The following is a 19,210-nucleotide window of genomic DNA, read 5'->3' as shown; positions in this document are numbered from 1 at the left end:
CTAGTTTCCCAAGAAGTTTAATGATAACTACATTATTTCTCCTTAAGAAAACTAAATTGTGAAGCTAGTTATGTTCAGTGTGCTTAACACTGGGAGACTTTGTACTACTGGGTTTTAAACAGCAAGCTGGTTTGATTTTTGACACATCCGTCTGTTGGATTATTCCATGGAAGGGGTTTTACAGCACACTTTGAAGGTAAAAATGAAGCCTACCTAGTAAGTGATTTTTTAATGAGTTTGTGGTCTTTTCTTTTCTTTCAAGCTTGTCAACAATGAAAATGACATCTGGATTTAACTATTCATCTGCTGTGTATTTCACTGTTTGATCACATTAGTGACAGGGAGAACTTTAATTGTACCAGCAACTCCTTATCTTTGGCATACATTGTACAGCTTATCTTGCTGCTACGTATAAGATTAGTGAAATGGACTTTTTTTTAAGCTATGTGTGCATGTTCATGAGTGTTCCCAGGCTCAAAACCTTCTTAAATTGGTTTCTTCAAATAGAAGGTGATGAATTATACACAGGAATTTGTTACTCTATTATACAATAAATTCTTGCATTCTAAGGGATAATGGGATGGATTCTGTTCTCAGTTTCAGTTCACTAAAAAGGTAATTATACTCTGGTACACTACCATTACTGATCTAACATACAATAACATCCTTCCAGTGATAAGAAAGGTCCTTTGACTTGATGAGTTCACATTCTAAGCAACAGATCCATCCATTGCCATCTGAAAAGGCAAGACAAAATGAACCCTTGATCTGAACTTGCAATAAGCTTTATAAATTTTCACTTGCTAAATTTAATGTCATCCTTAAGGAGACAGCAATTACCCAACCAGATCAGACGAGTGATCCATCTATCTAGACCAGTACCATGTACTCCCCAGAGCGAACACAAGCAGCTGTCTCCAGAAGAAGCCTAGACCCACCATTTCACACGGCACCATGAACCACAGCTACTGATTCTCTATAATTCCACGGTATGTTTCTGTTAATACCTTAAAACAAATTTAAATCTCTTTTAGGAATCCTACAAAATATTACTGAGGATTTTCTCATTAGTATACACTTGTTTAATCCTCTTTAGAGCACTGATAAATTCTTTGGTTTAGGCTCTTTTTGTAATTAGTTTTACAGGTTAATTATCTTTTGAATACAACACATTTTCTTCTATCATCTTCAAATGTATCACCTTTCAAATCCACCGAAATCCTCCTGTTCTTGCAGTTTCCAAAAGGACAAGTAAGAACATTCAGCATTTCCTCCCCAAATCATTCAGGAATTTTCCCTGTGCCTGCCTGCCTTTGTCTGCAACAGCCTCAGCTTCCCAAGTATTTCCTGCTGCAATTTACTCTTGTGTTTCCTGTAAACATTAGCAGCTGGTTTTTGAACTTCCTTTAGTTATAATACTTCATGATTCTATGAGCAGAAATGAATGCTGCATCCTTGGTAGGGACGTACCACTGTTTTATATAATGCCATGATCAGTGGAATTTTCTAGCCCATTATTTCTGTATCACAGTGTAGTTATTTGCTTTTTGACTTCTGCTGTGTGATGAGCAGATGTTTTTACTGAGCTGCTGGCAATGTCCCTTAGGTTTTTTTTTCTCCCTGAATGGCTACAGTTAATTTAGAACCCGGTAATGTGTATGAACAATTCAAATTATTCCCTGCAATGGGCATTATTTTGTATTTGTCAACAAAGGATCGCATATGATATTCTGCTGTCAATAAACCCTCCTTTATTAGGTACCTCTGAAATTCCTCATGGTCTTCTCTAAAGCTGACTCCCATAAAGAATTTCTTATTATCCGAAAATCTTGCAACTTCACTGTCTACTCCCTTTTCCACATCACTGATTACATAACAGTGGTCCTCAAACAGAAGTTGAGGCACCCTTCCATTAACCTTTTGCCATTTTTCTATTAACCTGAAAATCAAGCACTTATTTCTCTTTTCAGCTTTCTATCCTTTGCCAGTTTCAAATCAATGACAGACATTTACCGCTTACTATCTGACAGCTTTGTTTCCTTATCAGGTCTTACTAGGAATTTTTGAAAGACTAAATAAGTCCAATTTATTTGTTTCACTATACCCACTGTATGGGTGGCACAGAATTAATACTAACAGACTGAAGAAGCACAGAGTCAATCCCACATTCTCAAAATAAAATGAGAGTGAGGACTCAGGTGCTGTTTCATACAGTAAACTCATTTAATTACCATTTCAACCAACTTTCTGAAAGTCACAATCACTGAGCTATATAAATATGTATCAAAATAATGTATAGTTACTTTCTGTTTCTGTTATACAGCAGTTAATGAATCCTTTTTCTTTTTTTTTGTTTTTTTTTTTTTTTTCAGTTGTTCAAGCACCTGCTCCTTCATTCTATCAGAAACCTTTTCCTGTTAATCTAAGCATCCCTCCCTTTTAATATTCTGATCTCTGTCTTCCTGAAAAGAACAGGTTTGAGGCAGGTATCCTCTACCATAGCTTTATTGCTACAACAGATTCCCAGAAATTACTTGGCAACTCTTTAATGCTTTCTAGGAAGTATAATTCCTCCTTTTACTCCATCATTGTCAAGCCAATCCAAGGATTCTTTACTGAACATCCTGATTCTGATATTCCACTTGCGATAATCATTACCCTGTTATTGCAGACAGTTAACTAAGGCCTGCCAAAACAAATTCCATGTCCACGTCAGTGATTTGGCAGGTAGTAAAGAGGGGAACCCAGGATCATGATCTATCTTGTAATTTTTATATGACATTATCAGCTTCAATATTCAAGTGGTGGAAAAGAAGGGAAAAATATTTAAACTGTAAGCTCTTGGAAGATAATGAGGGGGTGAGTAACAGAACAACTACCATTTGTCAAAACCAAACTCTGTCAAACCAGCCTGTTTTCTCCACGGATTGCTGATAAGGGTAAAACCAGAACATCTTATACCTTGAATATACTTCCAACAGTCTCACATGCCACAGGGAAACACAGGCTACTCATACTGCTGTACAGTGGCACAAAACCATTTGAAAAACCATATTCTGAGAATGCTTAGCAGTAATATAGGAGGTGCATTCCAATAAGGATAAGTTTCTATAGCAGGTTAGGAAAAACCTGCCTGACTGCAGGATGGGGAGTGATCAGCCAGGCAGCAGTTGTGAAGAGGAGAATCTAGAGATAAGAGTACATCACAGGATACACACCAGTCAGAAAACTCATGCTGATGTTAAAATGGGAAACAATAAACCAAGGTGTATAAATAGAGCTATGCTTTATCACACAAATACAAACTGGAGGTGTAGCATTGTCTTCTATAAAATGTATTCAATATTGGTAAATCTTTCTCTCTAGCAGTGTGTTTGGGCACTGCAGAGACTGTGATGTTACAGGGTAAACAGCTGTAGACTGTCAAGGAGACAGCAACAAAAACAACCAGAGCTCTGGAAAACAGAGACTGGAAGAAAGTTGAAATAACCTGTTCTTTAGCCCAGAAGCTTTGGCCTGAATGTGGCAGCAGTGTTAAAATATGTAAAAGAACATGACTCGCAAGGTGCACAAAACAAGAATTATGAGCTTAATCTGAAGAAATGAGGATTTCAGGTAGGACAAATTTTCTAAAGATAAAGGTAAATAAACACTGAAAAGATTTTTATAAGGAAGTTGCAGAATCTTCATTTTTAGAAGCTTTTTTTAAAGAACTGATCAGATAAACATCTGTCTAGATTGAGCAGATGGCTTTAGAAGCTTCTTTTCACCCTCATTGTCTGCAATCCTATCTTAAAAGAAAAAAAAAAAAAGAAAACAGCTGCAAGAAAAATGCTGAAGGTAACAGAAGTGCCCCTGGGAAAATGGGAATAGGGCATGACACCGAGGAAACAAGGTGGCACAATGCTACTAAAATACCTCTTTTCCTCCCTATTTTAAACCGTGAGCAATAACTGAAATGACTGCATCCATCAGAGAGAGCACCATCTAGTCAGAGTAAGGGAATTGAGTCAGATGCTCTGGATTCATCCCCTTGCACGACACTGACTCACTCTGCAGCCTTAGGCAAAACGCTTGAGCTTTCTGCATTTGCTTTTCTATCTCTGAAAGAGTACGTCTCTACCTCAAAAGCATGTCACAAACGTATCGTAGGATTCCTTACTGAAAAGGTTTGTTATCAAGGAAACTGAGAGAAAGCATGCTTCCTGGAATACAGTCTCAGATAACTTAAGGGCCTAGGAGCATTGTTCTGTGCTACCGTTGCTGATGCCTGTGTGGTGCAGGGTGTTTTGATCCTTTCAGGCAGGCTGTCAGAACAGCTGAAATACTTCCCAACAAATAACGTGGCAAGATCTCAGCAGATGGTCACCATGTACACTTTCAAATTATTTCCCTGTCTTTTGCTTGCTTTTTCAAGCAGAACGATCACCGTCCCAGTGCGCTCCTACTTAAAACATTTTATAATTCCCTCGGTGGAACAAACAGTTTCAATCTAAGGTTGTTCTGCAAAACATTCTCCTCTGAAGTTCTGGATGGTCCTAGCTCCTATGCCTCCTATCCAACACCACACTACCCTGGAAGAGCAAAGGTACAAAATCATTCTACGCACTTAATTTTCACCCAACCTCAAGGTATTTTATGACCGTTAATTTAATGGAGCACTAGCCTAGGAGAGATCAATCTTTACATTTTTACGACCTGAAAGTCAGAGTTCTAGTGACAAATTGAACATCACAAGGCAGAGCAGCAGCTGATCTGAAAACAGGTTCTGGTTGATCTGATTTCCAGTTGTGTGCTAGGATAACCTATATATCTTTTTATATATCCATATATATATGTGTGTGTGTGTGAAATGTTTGGTTAGCTATGAAGACAAATAGAAGCATATGATTCCGGTTTCCCTTTACTTTGTAAAAGTAAATTCCAAGCAGGTTCAATTCCAAAATATGCATGAGACCACTAAACATTTTAAACTACGTGTTTCAAGGAATACTGAACACTTGTTAATGATAGTGACTTTAGAGGGAAAAGAGTAGAAATTGGGCATGTTGGCTAAAAGTATTCTGATTACTGTTTACCTTATTGAGAAAGCCAAGTCTTACCTTCCATTTTCTGGAGCGCTAGCATGCCTAATTTTGGTTGCTTCTTTCTTTGTTGACTACAGAACTGACACACTCTGATTTTCATACATGACTTATCTAGTTTCCGTGTGCTTCAAAGCTGTGCAGCAGCCTGGAGGCATCTATTCTGGCCTCAGTCCAAGTCGGACTTCAATACTTAGTGGCAACTGGGGACACGCATATTAGGAGAACACTAGTCCTCTGCTCTTGGATTTCTTTATTTAAAGGGAAAGGCTAAGTTGTCAAATACAAAAGATAAACAAATCACAATGGAATTTGTGACGGGGCACAACGTCGAAGTCACTATATAGAAAAGAAAAAGAAAATTGTTTGCCTTTTTGAAAGGCTCCAATTGATAACTGACATTCCTGTCGCCTTGTTAAGCCAGCTCCTCCCATTTTCTAAGTGATGCAGAACAATCTATAGGAAGCACTGCATTTGTCAAAGCAGATCAGAGCATCAATCAGCCCCTCCAGTTACAATACTCTGCCCCTTCATATACCTGGAGAGAACACTAGTTTGTCTCATCTCTATTGTCTCCTATTGTAGCAGATCAGATAACCCTGGTCAGAATGAGCAGCCTGTACTCACATCTAGCAATGACGGCATAAACCTACATTATCACTCTGTTTATAGTCACTGTCTTATATACAGGATCAGGGCAGTGAATATGTCCTATATGAGAGAACTCTTGTACCACACGAATGCAAAATCCCAGCACTATACAGCAGTATTTTAAAGGCAATGATTACATAGCTGACACAATTGCTTTCTCTCACTTCATCAGCCTCACCTATTCACCTGGAAAACATACTGTCCTTTAGCAGAGATGAAGATCATAAGCTTTTGTCCCGGGCTGTTCTCTCATAGGAGCAATGATCCCCGGGTGAGAGGCAGGCTAGAGAGAAGCAGGAATTAAAGAAAGGTTTCAGGAGACAAAGTGACCACTACATATTAGAGGAGGTGGGAGATGGAAGTATTCTTTCCTCTTGCAGTTGTGCACCATTGATAAGAATGAGTGAGCAAAGAGGTCAGGAGGGTGGGATCAGAGGAGGCACTGTGCAGAGTCATGATTCACTGCAGATACAGAAGTGCACTGCAACTCATCTTTACAATATTCTGGTGTAAATGTTGTTGTTTCAATATCTGGTGGTTTCTTACGAAAGAGTACAGCACAAAACTGCATTGCTTCAGGAATTAATATGTATGTGAATTCATAGGCAAATCAAATGTGGCTTTCCGCTCCTGGAACATTGCTGAGTATCCCCAGCGTGAGGGTTTGGGAGTGCCTGTTATGCTGGTATCAAGCTACACGTCAAAGCCCTGCTATTTCTACAAGGAATAGGGAGGTAAGCAGCTCTTCCGTCCTAGCCAGGGATTAATCATTCTGTACCGCGGCAGAAGCCATACTCCATAGGCTTCTCACTGGCAATGGTATGAAAAATAGCAGGATGGCCATTTGATGGAAAATCATTATCTCCCCTCTCCCGTGGACAACCACACTGATAGCTGCATAGAAGAAGTACATGAACAACCTGTATGAGTTGCAGGGTTGATAGCATGCTTTCTTCAATTCAGCTGTCAACAGCATCAACTCCAGCACTGCAAATATTCTTTTTTTTTTTTAAAAAAAACAAAACACAAAACAAACAAACCCTTTTGAGTCTTTACAGCATGTTTATTTGAAAAAGTCTGGCAATAGTGAACTTCAATAGTGCTGAAGACTAAAGATTTCTCATTACAAACTTCCTTCTGTCAGTAGGTCATAATCTTATTCTGTGGGAATAATATCCCTCTTTAATACGACTTTTTTCCCTAAAGTCATATAACCCTGGCATAAAGGTGTCATTTAAGGGAAACAGTCCAATGCCCACTCTGGTCACATTCTCAATGTGTACACATACAGGAAAGAGCAATGAGAGTATTTCAGTGATCAAGCTCCTGATTTTACCACGGTGGACAAGATTTCAGCTGCTGATCTCAAAGTTAAAGGCTTTAACACTCCTTCCCACATTAGGAGACATCTCCGGTTATAGGCTCTATGCCTTAATATCAATGATACAGAGATCTTTCAGAAAAGGACAGGAATTATGCCTTCAGTAATATAATACATGAATGTGCAGAAGTGGGATTGCTAGGGTAATATACTCTGAAGCTATGGAAAGCATTTTTGTTAAAGACTCGTACTACAAGCAATGAATTAATAAATCTGTGCCATTTTGGCAGAGATTTTAAGGGCTGGATCAGTCATAGTGCTCTTCAATAAACTAAACCAAATAAACTACATTACCCTACTACTGTCCATGATGCTCACATTATTTGGCTAAAAATACAAGATGAGTATCCAAAGTGTAGTGCTTTTCACTAACATTCAATTCATTACTCATTAAATGGAAGAGCATACAAAAATCTCTCTTTAATGTTATATCTATCTGTTTAGAAAAGAAAATAACAATTCCTATGGAAAACTTTCCTATTCACAGTTGCAAATGAAGAGGCTTTGCATTACCAACCAAGTGCATAAATGAGAGGAAGAGAAAAAGAGAGGGAGATGGAAAGAAAGTGTGAAAGAAGGAGTGTGACTGATTGCAACACAATTTGTTAGCGTCCAAGGTCAAGGCAGCCAGTTTTTTTATTGGATCTGATTACCTAGGGGCATTTGCAGTGCCTTGACCTGAAACAAACAAGTTGCTGTGGCAGTGCTTCCATATATTTATGTCATTCCTACGCTAATGTGATCACGTCTTCAAGTCCTAGTGCAGCACAGCTAGCTCTGTGTAGGCATTATCCGTCGGCTGAAAATGCCAGGCAACAGACAGTGGCACAGCACCATCAAATAAGTTTCTCCAACCTTCACTTCATTGATACTGGGTCCTCTTTGCCCTTGGGCTGGTGTGGTGGCAAACATCCTCCATAGGCAGGAGATGGCAGCAAGGGGTTGTGCTGAGCCACTTCACCGAGGAACTCGTCTATCCATGCACGAGTGTTCTCCTTTGCTACGGTACTCCAGGTGTGCTCTGGGATATTCACAACAGTATAAAAAAAACCCCTAACAACTGGGTAACCAGCAGCTTCCCAAAAGATCCACTTTCAGCTGCACATCCATTTGAATTTCCAGGCTTGTACTCTTCTTGAAAGGAATCCTCCAGTTAATAAGGGAAGTTCAGGATACTAGCATTTTTCAATCCATTATAGTAAGACTATAAAATCTCCCGTGGCAGTGGCTCAGATGTCAAGTCTGCTGGAAGATGTCATCCTGGCTGACATAGCACATGCTACAAAGGACCAACTTTTATGTTCACTCCATTTTTTTTATTGGCTGCATAGGCCAAATTTTCTTGATTTCTGAATTTTCTAGATTGAGAATACAGCCCTGAAACTCCTAGCAACACTTTTGCTTAAGCCCTGTGAGAGCTATGCAGGCTGCCAGCCAGCCTTTAGCCTCTGAAGTTGGGTGACTGAGTCTCTTCCTGAGGGAAGCACTCAGAGAAGAGAAGCTGGTGCCAGAAGATGCTTCAAGTATTTTAACGTCCTGACCTCAGGGAGGTTTACTACAGAAATGGTTGTTAAGTTCAGAATGGGAAAAAGTGACTTTGAACTAGAGAGGTGAGCTGTAAGCCGTGCCTTACATGAACTGAGGAAGGAAACGGCAGATAATATTAATGCTCCTGTGCAGCTGAGGGGTACTACAGTGCCACATTTGACAAACGAAGGATCAATTCTACCAAGCTATAGGTCAGTACTGCTACAAGTTTCCACCAAATTGCTCCACTGCTGCTTCACACCTGAATCAGTGGTAGGTTTACCAAAGGCTTCAGCAGCTGAAGAAGGAAAGCAGACTACATCACTACATCATCTATAAATTATGGCATAATATAATACTTACCCACTCATTTCACATAAGCCACAGAAATCTTACAAATTATATTGACTCTCAACCACTAGTGACTGGAAATCTAGTGGCAGTAAATACAGTCTATTTCTTATTCACATGACTTATTCACCAATGTCTTTCAAAAGAAGCCTCCAAGGGGTTAAGGAAAACCTATATACGAGCAAAATGAATCATCTTTTATTTTAAAATATTCCTTCCATCTCAGTGAGCACAGTATCACTGGTGCTTACACATGCCAGCAACGCAGAAGCTTGTCATCTAATAATAACCAAGGAAGTATCAGAAGTTGCTGTGACGCTCAAAGTCTGAATCACCTTTAAGGTCCTTCCAGCTGGGGACAGTCTGTTTCTGAGATGTGCATCTCGACAGAGAGGGGAAAGACGACATTCCAGCCTCAGGGTTTCTTACATATTCAGCAAAAATTAGGAAAGCAAGAGGTAAAACTGTCTTGAGAGCAATGCTGTCAGGAGATGACATAACTAGTTGGGAGTATAAGGTCTGCAATGTTAAAGGAGAATTTTCTTCCAGCCTCTAAATAAAATGAAGGCTCTATAGAGGGAAGCTTTTACAGAAGCTAAGACACAAACAAATTATCCATGCATTAAAAAGGACTGCAAGAATTAATTTAAGAAAAGCAATAATCCTTTTCCTGTATGGTGCAGATACCAGACATAAGAGCAGGCAGAGGCTCATAAGAGGTAACTGGAACCTCTATGAAGTAACAGAAAGTCATTGTCACACAGGAATGAAATGTCGAAGTTAAGAAATTCCATTGACTGAAAATCTTCCCCCTTCCCATTAAAAGTTTGAATAAGATATTTTAATCCAAACGGGTATTATTTAGCAATACACTTCACTTCATTTTTAAACATCCCCTCAAATACCAGTCCAAGATTTACATTCAGTTTTGACAGTTCAAACAGCTACTAAAAGCATTTGGTAGTTGTTGGTAACCATCAGATACCAAATAATCTCATGCTGGCATGGTACTGGTATCTGCAATTATAGTTTTACATAGCTCAAAGAAATTACTTAATTGTACACGTGTGTACTGGGAGCAAAAACCACAAAGAATCAGCTGGACATAGGCTTACTGCAGTACTACTACTGCTATAATTATGTGGTATAGTTGTCTGCAATAAAGCTCTTAGTAATTTCTTTATTAAAAAGAGTAAGTCTAAGTTCAGCAACGTAGACTGCCTGTGAGTAAAAATGGGCCTAAGGAGACTGATATCACATTTTGTTTGACAGCCTAAGTGTCTGGAATCTCTAATAATTGTTCTTATCTCTGACCTAGAGCTCAGGCCACCCTTTCTCCTTTTTTAAACACTCATTTTAATTAAACAAACGTAATGACCCAAAGAAGTGAGTCATCCTTTTACTCTGATCTGGGACGCTGCAGGATGGAGGGACACAGATGGCTTTCAGGCGAGAACAAAAAAGCTCAAGTCTGGAGTGGTCACTGTAATTTCCGACCAACGCTCTTTCTGTGACTCCAGTCCCTGGGAAGAGCCATACGAGGTCCCTGCACTGGAATAATTATGCCAGGCCATAGCCATTTGCTGGGTAACAACACCAGCAAATAAACAATCAAATGCCTATGGCCTCACCTGCTTCTCTGTAGTCAAAAGTGGAGGCCTGTCCCAGAAACACTAACAATTTTGTGCCGACTTGCATAAGGCTCTGGAAGAACAGTGCCGGGCAGGACAAGAAGCGAGTACTCAGAAAAGAAAATGGAAGTTATTTTTACACAGCTCAGAATAGCAACACGGCACGTACAGCTTGTCGTCTGCTGTGGTTACCTTCAGTCCCAGCAGTGACAAGTGCTGAGCTCTACACGCACTTCCATTTATCTCTGCAGCTCCAGGCTGAGGGCAGACAACACCCATTTTACCACCAGACCATACATGTGAGCTAAGACAGGTGTACGTTCAATTTGCAAGTTTGCAAACTGAGTCCTGTCAAGGCCAATATTAATTTCTACAGGGTCCAAAAAGCAGCTTATTACTCCCAACTCTGCCTGCTGGGTTTCTGGTGCATTAAATAAATAAAAATCATCCCAAAGAAGAGCATTTGTTGTTATTGCCCGTGTTCTGCATTGTTTCCCATGAAGACTTGTCAGCTGAGAGGAGGCTTCTGGCAGGAAAGATTCATCAGATAAAATGTGATAGTACTAAACCATTAATTAGTATTTTTCAGCAATACATTTGAAAGCACTTTACGAATAAAGAAAAAGAAAAAGGAAATACCAATCCCATGTTACATAAGGGAAAAGGCACACAGAGGTTAAAGCGCTTTGGGCAATATTATGCTGAAGGGTCAGGGAAAACATTATTGAAGAGAGCATAGAAAATGGTGTCTGTAATAGCTGGGGGACTTGACCCTGTGACTCATGTAAGGTTTTCCTACAATGGACTCCTATAATCATATAGTTCAGGCCTAGAGAACTGACTCTGGTGTCCTATCTACTGGCCTGTACTGAAGGAGGAGACTGCAGAAGTTATTTATTTACTGGTAAAAATGGACTCAGCACAGTATAAACCACAAATTTCTTCACTGAAGAATTTTCTCAGAGTTAACTACAGAAAAGACTATGTTCGGGACCAGGGAGGGGAGAAGACTGGCGATAACAAAAGGAAGTTTTAAGAGTTTAAGGCAATTTCAGCATCTCTTTGGGTCAGTTCAAGTACAACTATCCTCCAGAAGAATCCCTGGCCTGGTGCAAGGCCATGAGAGTCCTTTCTAATTCCCTTCAACTTCCACCTGCTGATAGCAGTGTTAACAGAAGCCATTGAAAGGTTTGGATTTTCACTAGAATATTGTTTCTGCTCTCCAGCTTACTATTTTATGTGAGTTGTCCTTGCATGTGTGGCCATTTTAGGTATCACTGTCTTGAAGAACAAAAGCGCTAAGAGCAGCCTCTTCAAGACCTGTGCAATAGTACTTTTGTTACTGAACTGCTTAACTTAGTTTTCTGAATGCCAGCTTTCAAACAAAGTGTTAGAGTAAACATGTTTCTGTTCATCAATTGCTGCTAGAGTCTGTTTATAGCAGCTTTGGACTGCAAAGTTTTGATGGAGGTCATGTGGTACCCACTGTGAGTGAATCCCTAAGCTCCCCTCACTCAAGAAGGCAAAACTGTTGTGAAAAGGCTGTGTAATCCAGCTAGTTTGAAAGAGTGCTTTAGCATGAATAGCAAAACTTTTTTAGAAAAATATTTCTACTCCCATCCTAGCTCTTGCCAAAGAGGAAATAAGAAAAGCAAGAGGGAAGGTAATGCAAACAAAAGTAAAAACAAGAAGAAAATATAAAATGTTTTTATTTATATAGACACAGGATCATAACACTGGAATGTACTCATCCAGACCTCAAACGTCCACTCTTAGGTTAGTTTTCCAGGTTCCTTTTACAGTCAGTAGGGATCTCCAGGGAGCAGTTAATTCCTCGTAAGTTAGGCATCTATTTTATGATGGGATGATCTCTCTCTAGAGACATCTATCTCTTTCCATCAACTATAAAGAGGATTTTAAATACTAGCTATGACTATCCAGCTAACTTTCCTGTTGCTGAAGTTCAGCATGGTGACAGTCCCACTTTGCATGTCTGTAGACGTCCCTCCGTAACATAAAAGCATGTCAGCAGTGACATGTATGACAGAATGCTGCCCAAAGCTGACAAACAGCATAGGAACAAAAGAGGAAGTGCTAAACTCAGTGTCCTTCTAGTATCACATGTGAGCTTGAGAAGGAACTCGAAGTGAAGTAAAACATTGTATTTTGAAGCGCATATATTACAGCGAATGCTTCTCATTACGAGTTACCAAAACCTTGCACAGGTATGTGTAAGAATGCAATAGGATTGTTATCCCAGAAAAGCCCCCAGGATGGGGAAGACCTGTAGCACTTGCTATCTTTGAATGGCAGCAGAAGCTGCCTTAAAAATATAGGCAGGTCAGAAAGACATTCCGGCGTGCATGAAGGACAAGAGCAATATTCAGAGAAAGGACGGCCTCAGTGCTAGATGGCTTTTGAGGCAGATAGCTGCCAACTCCCTCAACCCAGCTAAAATCACGAATTAGTTTAGAAACATCCTTATTCTTAAATACAACTCACAATTACATTTTACTGCTATACTTCTCTTTTTATGACTCCATTTCTAAGTTAACATTAAGAAAGTTTAAACCCATGCTTCTTGTTTTCCTTCTTACTTTGTCTGATATTAAGAGTGATCTCAAGCAATTCTGGGGAGCAGAATACTGTTTTTGCACTGGAAATAAACTATCCAAACAAAGCTGTTGCAAAAAATCCCTCTGAGTATCAGCAATCTAGAACAAATTTAGGGGTTACCCACTCAAGCTACAAGCATCAGACCACAGCCTGTCTGTATAAACAGCCACTTTTTATAAAAAAAGGAAAGAAGAAAGGAAAAAAAAAAAAGAAAGGAAGTCCTCACTAGCAAGTAGCAGGCAGCAAAGGGAACAATCACAGTTCTCATAATCCCAGATTACCATAGCTAACCATTTCTGTAGCAATGGAAGAATCCCTGATGGACTGACTTTATTTCAAGAGTGAAATGAAGTCCTACTTTACTGACAGAAAAGAAACAGCCCTTGGGCTGCACTGGGTAGCCCATACAATGTAATTTTTAGATCATCATGAGGTGGCAGAAGACAGTTACAAAATGGATCTTGAGCTTGTCATTGCCCCTCAAAGGAGGGAGCATAAAAAGAAAAGAAAGATGGCTAGAATAAAGTAACAACTTTATACTAGATTAGAATCTTGTTTCCTCATTAATTCTTATTACTGCTCTTGTATGCAATTATTTCTAATTCACATCAGTTTGTTTAATTTCAGTTTGAAAGAAGAGAGTCAGGTTATTTTAATTTATAGCTAGTTTGTTTTCACCTCTCTATTAGCTGTTACAGGTGACTGAGAGCATTCTAAACAGAGGCATGGAGTTTAGTGGAGGCTGACTTAACCTGCTTCTCCACTACACACTGAATTTTAGGCTGCTAGTTCTCACGAATGAGGATGGGTTAGTTTGGAAAAAAAGAGAGAAAGACTGGGTTACAGAAAACATCAACTAAGAGGTGCGGTTGTCCAGAGAGTTCCATTTGTGCTGTTCTGTAACAAAACTAAGGCTAGGCAAATAAAAAAGCAACTGATTTTAAACAAATAAAGTGTCGATATTTTATATTTTGTGAAATGTACAGCTGTATTACCACTGCTAATTGAATAATAAACATCCTGGGAGGATTAGGTGTTTTCATAAACAGTGCTTGCAGGAACCTTAGCCAGGATAATATTGTAAAGCAGTCAATCCTCACGCTCTGGGAATCAACGTCCAGGGAGAGAATCCAAGAGAAATACAGCACACACATGCAAAATCCATGAGCAGATGCACTGGGCAGGTAACAACAGCCTCTGAAACCTCCTGCCTATTTCACAGTCCCAGTTACTGTCTGCTGAGCCTGTCGATCAAATTAAGACCAAGGCCTACAAGGTGGGTGCCTCCCATTCTCCAAGGGAAAAGCTTCATCCTCTTTGCACTTTGCAAATCTGATGGAAACGTGAAAGGCACACCCTGTTCAAAGGGGGCAGGGACGTTACAGGGTCCTTAGCATTTGTGGGACTCAAAAAACAATTCCATTTGAGTGAGATTACATGAGTGGATAAGGTTTGTATTCAGCTGACGTTACACTAAACAAAAGGTGGAAGCTCTGAAGAAGCAGTGGGGAGTTGTGGAAATTAAGAGACCTACATAAGAAAGGAGAAAGACAGTGTGGTGTGGTGTGATGTGAGGTAATGGAAGAGAGTGGAGAGAAAGAAAAAATAAATGCAAGCCGAGACAGAAAAGGCTAAGTCAGAGCCCTGGCAGTCTAACAACATTACTGCGAATTCTTTGGGGGGAGACAGCTGCCACTGACAGCACATAAACGCTCCACAGCGGAGCAGCTTCAGAAAGCACAGCGGAGGTCAGTCAGAAGTCCTCCACATCTCAGAAAGCCTTTTTTAATTTAGAAGAGAAAAAAATAATCTATAGTTTAACATGAATGCTTTTTCTTTGATTTGTTTTCCAGGTCTACAGATAAAGACGGCACAGTAAAGCCTGGAAAGCACACGTGAGCTCCTCTTTTGCACAGAAGCCTTGAACAGCACAGCAAGCATCTCAGCCTTAGTGAGAAGACCATGCAGGTGTGCCACTCAAGGTGTGTTTTAATAGGAAACACTGCACTCCTGGGCAGGGAAATAATTAGGTTCAGTTGACTTTCTTTTTTTAAAGAGAAAGAAATTCCTCAGAAGCTTAAGATTTTAGCCAGGTACAGAAGGAGCAAGGAATAAACCATTCTCACGGGATGCCAATATAGGGTGTGAGATCTCAGCATAAGAGGTCAAAGCCAAAGATCATTTTAATGAAAACCCTTGACAGCTAATGAAAATCTTTCACTGGTTCAAGAAGGACTTCAAAGCGGCAGAACTATTGTAGAAGGAATAGCAGTCCCAGAAATAAGTTATTAGGTGAATACACCTAGGGAAAAAAAGGATATTCTGCTGAAGCAAGTACTGTATCCCATGGAAAGCTTTGGATATGTATCTCCATTTGGCACTACAGAATGTAATGCCATGCAGAGAAACTTCAATAAAGCTTTGCAAGGGCATTGAAAAGCCTTGCCATATTAAGAAATTGCCTCGTTCATAATAAAAAGCTCTGACTGACAATTTTTTACTCTTGCAGCAGTGGCTGAAGATGTTAGAATCCCCAGCTGTCCTCCTCACCAACCAGCCAGAGGTTATAGCCCCTGCAGCAAGGGCAACGAAGATGTCAGTGTGTCCATTCCTCCCCAGCTCCATTTCAGGAACCAGCACACAGTGGAACCCGCTCATCTAAAGGGGTTGGCTCTGCAGCACAGGCTGTGACCTGCAGCAGCTCGAGCACAGGCGTATGTCCCAATCTGCTAGCTCTGCCAGGAGGCAGCTTAAAGAGGTGATCTGAGACATGTGAGTGATGACATACTAAATGGCAAAATTCAGTAAGGAAAGTCTTTGAGTCCAAAATATTGAAGCTTTGCCATCTCTCCGATTCTGCCACTAAAGTTGGCCACTTGCATCATCTGTCACTTGCGCTAATCTGAACCCCAGCTACCTCTGAAGACAGCTGCAGTATAAGCTCATAACAACCATGTTAATATGAGGTCATGTGTGAACGAATTCACCTGAGATAATATTCCCCGCTTCTCAGTAAGCAATGTGACAAGTTAATATGGAGAATGTTTTCCAATGCCTAAAGTGAGTTAATTTAGACCTAGTTTGGACATTGCTTCACTGTTGTCCAAACCTACCTGTCTTCCCTTGACAGAAAAAACCCCAAACCACCTACTGTTCTCTGTGGATTAGAACCGCTTGCACATGTTAACAAGATACACAAAGTACAGCCATGAAATGCAGATGAGGAAGATTCTCTTTAATCAGAGCACATAATTTTGCATGTCAGAATGGGCCATTGTTGAGGTAATAGTCTTACTGAGATCATTTGACTATTCAACAACCCTTTTAAAAATATCTGACTTAGGGTGTTCTGATGCAATGATAACTTGGTTAATTATATCCTGCTCCTGTATGTTTTTGCTTCTTGCTTCATGGCCACATTGAAAGCACCTTTAGTTGCCATCCCAAACTACTGCTGGTTTAGCTATGCATTATTAAACAATAATTAGGTGCTAACCTACAATTAGCTGTGCATCTGTGATGAAAAAAACCCAATCCTCAGATGCAGTTTGTAAGGTGCTTCAGAAAGAAATGTTTTTAATGCCTGTTTTCATTACTGTTAGCACACATACACAGTGCTCCAGCAGGTGCCATATGGTCTATCCCAGAGACTGAAGCCCTCATTCAAGGGGATTTGAAATCCACCCATTTCCCTTGCTGCAGAACAAAGAATCACAGCTCTACCCAGCGAGATTTGGCTGAAAGGATTGCTGTAGACAACTCCCTGTACCTGGCACTATGTCAAAGGCATCAACTGAGTTATGAGTTTCCCCAAATTACACACAAGTAGGAAAGCAAATTCTGTGTCTAGAACCAGGAATGGGGGAACTTCTGCATACAGTCTCATGCCAAAGAAGGTCAATCAAGTTAAAATTGCCTTCCTGGTGCTGCCATGTGGGTTACAGCCCAAATTTCACTGCTCTGTGCAAATGTAAATCATGCCAAACGCATTAAAATAGAGCAGAAATGGCACCTGGAACAACATGATCCAGTTAAATGAACAATCATTACAAGCAGTGATCAGAAAAAATACAGTTCCCATACTAGAGTTATAGGACAGTCCACTTTTAACTTCTTCATAGCTCTTCCAGTATATATGTCCAACTTCTAGTAAAAAGCACTTATGAGTACGCTCCTCTTCAGTGATGTGAATTTTCTGTTATAGCATTGCTTGGTGTTTTCAAAAGGAACAGCCATTTTCATAAACAGAGCCTCCCTTCCCTTACTCTATAGATTTTAGAACTGGCCACCAGATTTTCTTACATGAAGGCTTCCAATAAAAAAAAAAAAATGCTTCTAGGAACAATGAGTATGGCCATTCATGGTCACTGATATCTTTGACAATTTTGAAACTAAAATTACAATTATGGTTTTTACCATCATTTTTATCTGCACATCTCAAAGAAGTCAGAAAATTTTGTTTTCCAGACCCCACATTTTCATGCAAGTAAAGCTGAAAAATTAATCTATGAATGATAAAAAAAAATATAATTAAACAAAGGAAGTTTTAATTCAGTTTTACTTTTGCAAAATGAAAACCAGCCCTCACCTTTTTCAGAAAGTACTATTTTTTTCCCTTAAAAGGTCTTCCTGGACAGCAATGACAGGGGTACAAACCAAATTTTTGTTCCTTTTAAATCTTTCCCTTCTATGGATGAATTTGCACAAGACTTCCAAATAATGCCCTGATTTGCAACATGATGAAGTTATGATTCAGCCCTAACCTAAACCTCCATATAGTTCTAGAGTAAGAGATACCAGTCATATAAATAAAATATACCAATAGAAGGAGAGGATTTCTGGCTCAGAGAGGTGTAATTAACCAGTGGTTTTCTGATTTCTAGGTAAAGTACGTAGGTGTTTTGAGTTAATAATTCACTATTTCTCCCCACTTCCTTAGTCTGAATTTATGGACCATTGCAGGTGGATGGGCTCCTGAGCTGAAATGCTCTCAGATGCAAAGGCAATACACATGATGAGTACTGCAAATGCAACTCGCCAGATGGAGCTTAGCTGTACCCATAGATAATAATAATCACTCCTCTTGTCTTCTCCATAATGTCCGATTGGAAGAAATGGGGTATGACACTGTCTAACTACTGTCACCTTTCATCGCCACCACAGAAGTGGCCTCTCAGCTTTAGAAGGACAAAGAAGCAAGGGAAGAACAGCTATCAACAGAAAAAAAAGTAAAAAAAAAAACCACAAACCCCAAATCCTCCTGACCTTCAGCAACTGTTGCCATTAAATCAGGTTTGAATAGAAGAAAAACAGTAAGTAAGTTCAAAATGACCAAACCTGACAGAAGCAGAGGGACAGCCAGCCTGTGCCATTACCTCTCTCTGCCTCTAGAATGATCCTTGGTATTGTAAACTGTTATTTACATCCTCTGCCCTGTTCAGTCTGCAGCTCTCTAAGGGAAGTTGTCAACATTGCCCTCCGTTCACCCTGTTTCTCCCCTCCCAGCAGAAGCCCTGATGCCATTTACCTTCCTAATTCTCTGGCTGCCTTTGATGCCTGGTGTCTGCCATTACAATAGCAAGCAGGAGGTGGTAAATCCCTGCCAAGAGTTGCAGCAGAAAAGCTCCCCAAGCCCCACCTAGGAAAATCTGGCCTTGTGGAAGCAAGAGGGCAATTCAGACTCAGAAGCTGATCCAGGGACCTAGCTGGAACTGTACAACAAACCATCATAAAAAGAGCAAGGGCAAACCGCAGAGCTGCAACTCGCTCCAATTGCTACAGCATTTCTTAAGGCCAAAGCGAACATTGCAGATCCTGGACCTTAGCAACCCACAGCCAGGCTCTTGCCCTCCTTTCCAGTTCTTGCTAACTTCCTCCCTCCCTTCCCTCCAGGAATTGCATGGAGCAGAAACTAACACCATTCCCATGGCTTCTGTTAAGAAAGAACAAACAAACAACTTGCAAGCATC

The 19,210-nt window shown here is 40.1% G+C and overlaps 1 protein-coding gene across 27 annotated transcripts in view; it reads right to left on the bottom strand.

Annotated features, from left to right (window-relative positions):
* The window catches only part of NRXN3 (neurexin 3), a 942,294-nt gene that overhangs the window by 74,697 nt on the left and 848,387 nt on the right, over positions 1-19,210 (bottom strand). For 5 of the 27 annotated variants that reach the window (XM_074149388.1, XM_074149387.1, XM_074149402.1 and 2 more), the window contains one exon: positions 2,322-2,336. The exons of the other annotated variants lie outside the window; for them this stretch is intronic. In XM_074149388.1, coding sequence (XP_074005489.1) covers positions 2,322-2,336 — 15 coding nt within the window. The remainder of the gene's footprint in view (positions 1-2,321; positions 2,337-19,210) is intronic. 27 annotated transcript variants of the gene reach the window in all.

This window comes from Numenius arquata, chromosome 6, assembly GCF_964106895.1.
Source record: "Numenius arquata chromosome 6, bNumArq3.hap1.1, whole genome shotgun sequence".
NCBI lineage: Eukaryota > Metazoa > Chordata > Aves > Charadriiformes > Scolopacidae > Numenius > Numenius arquata.
This window is presented reverse-complemented; position numbering and strand designations above follow the sequence as displayed.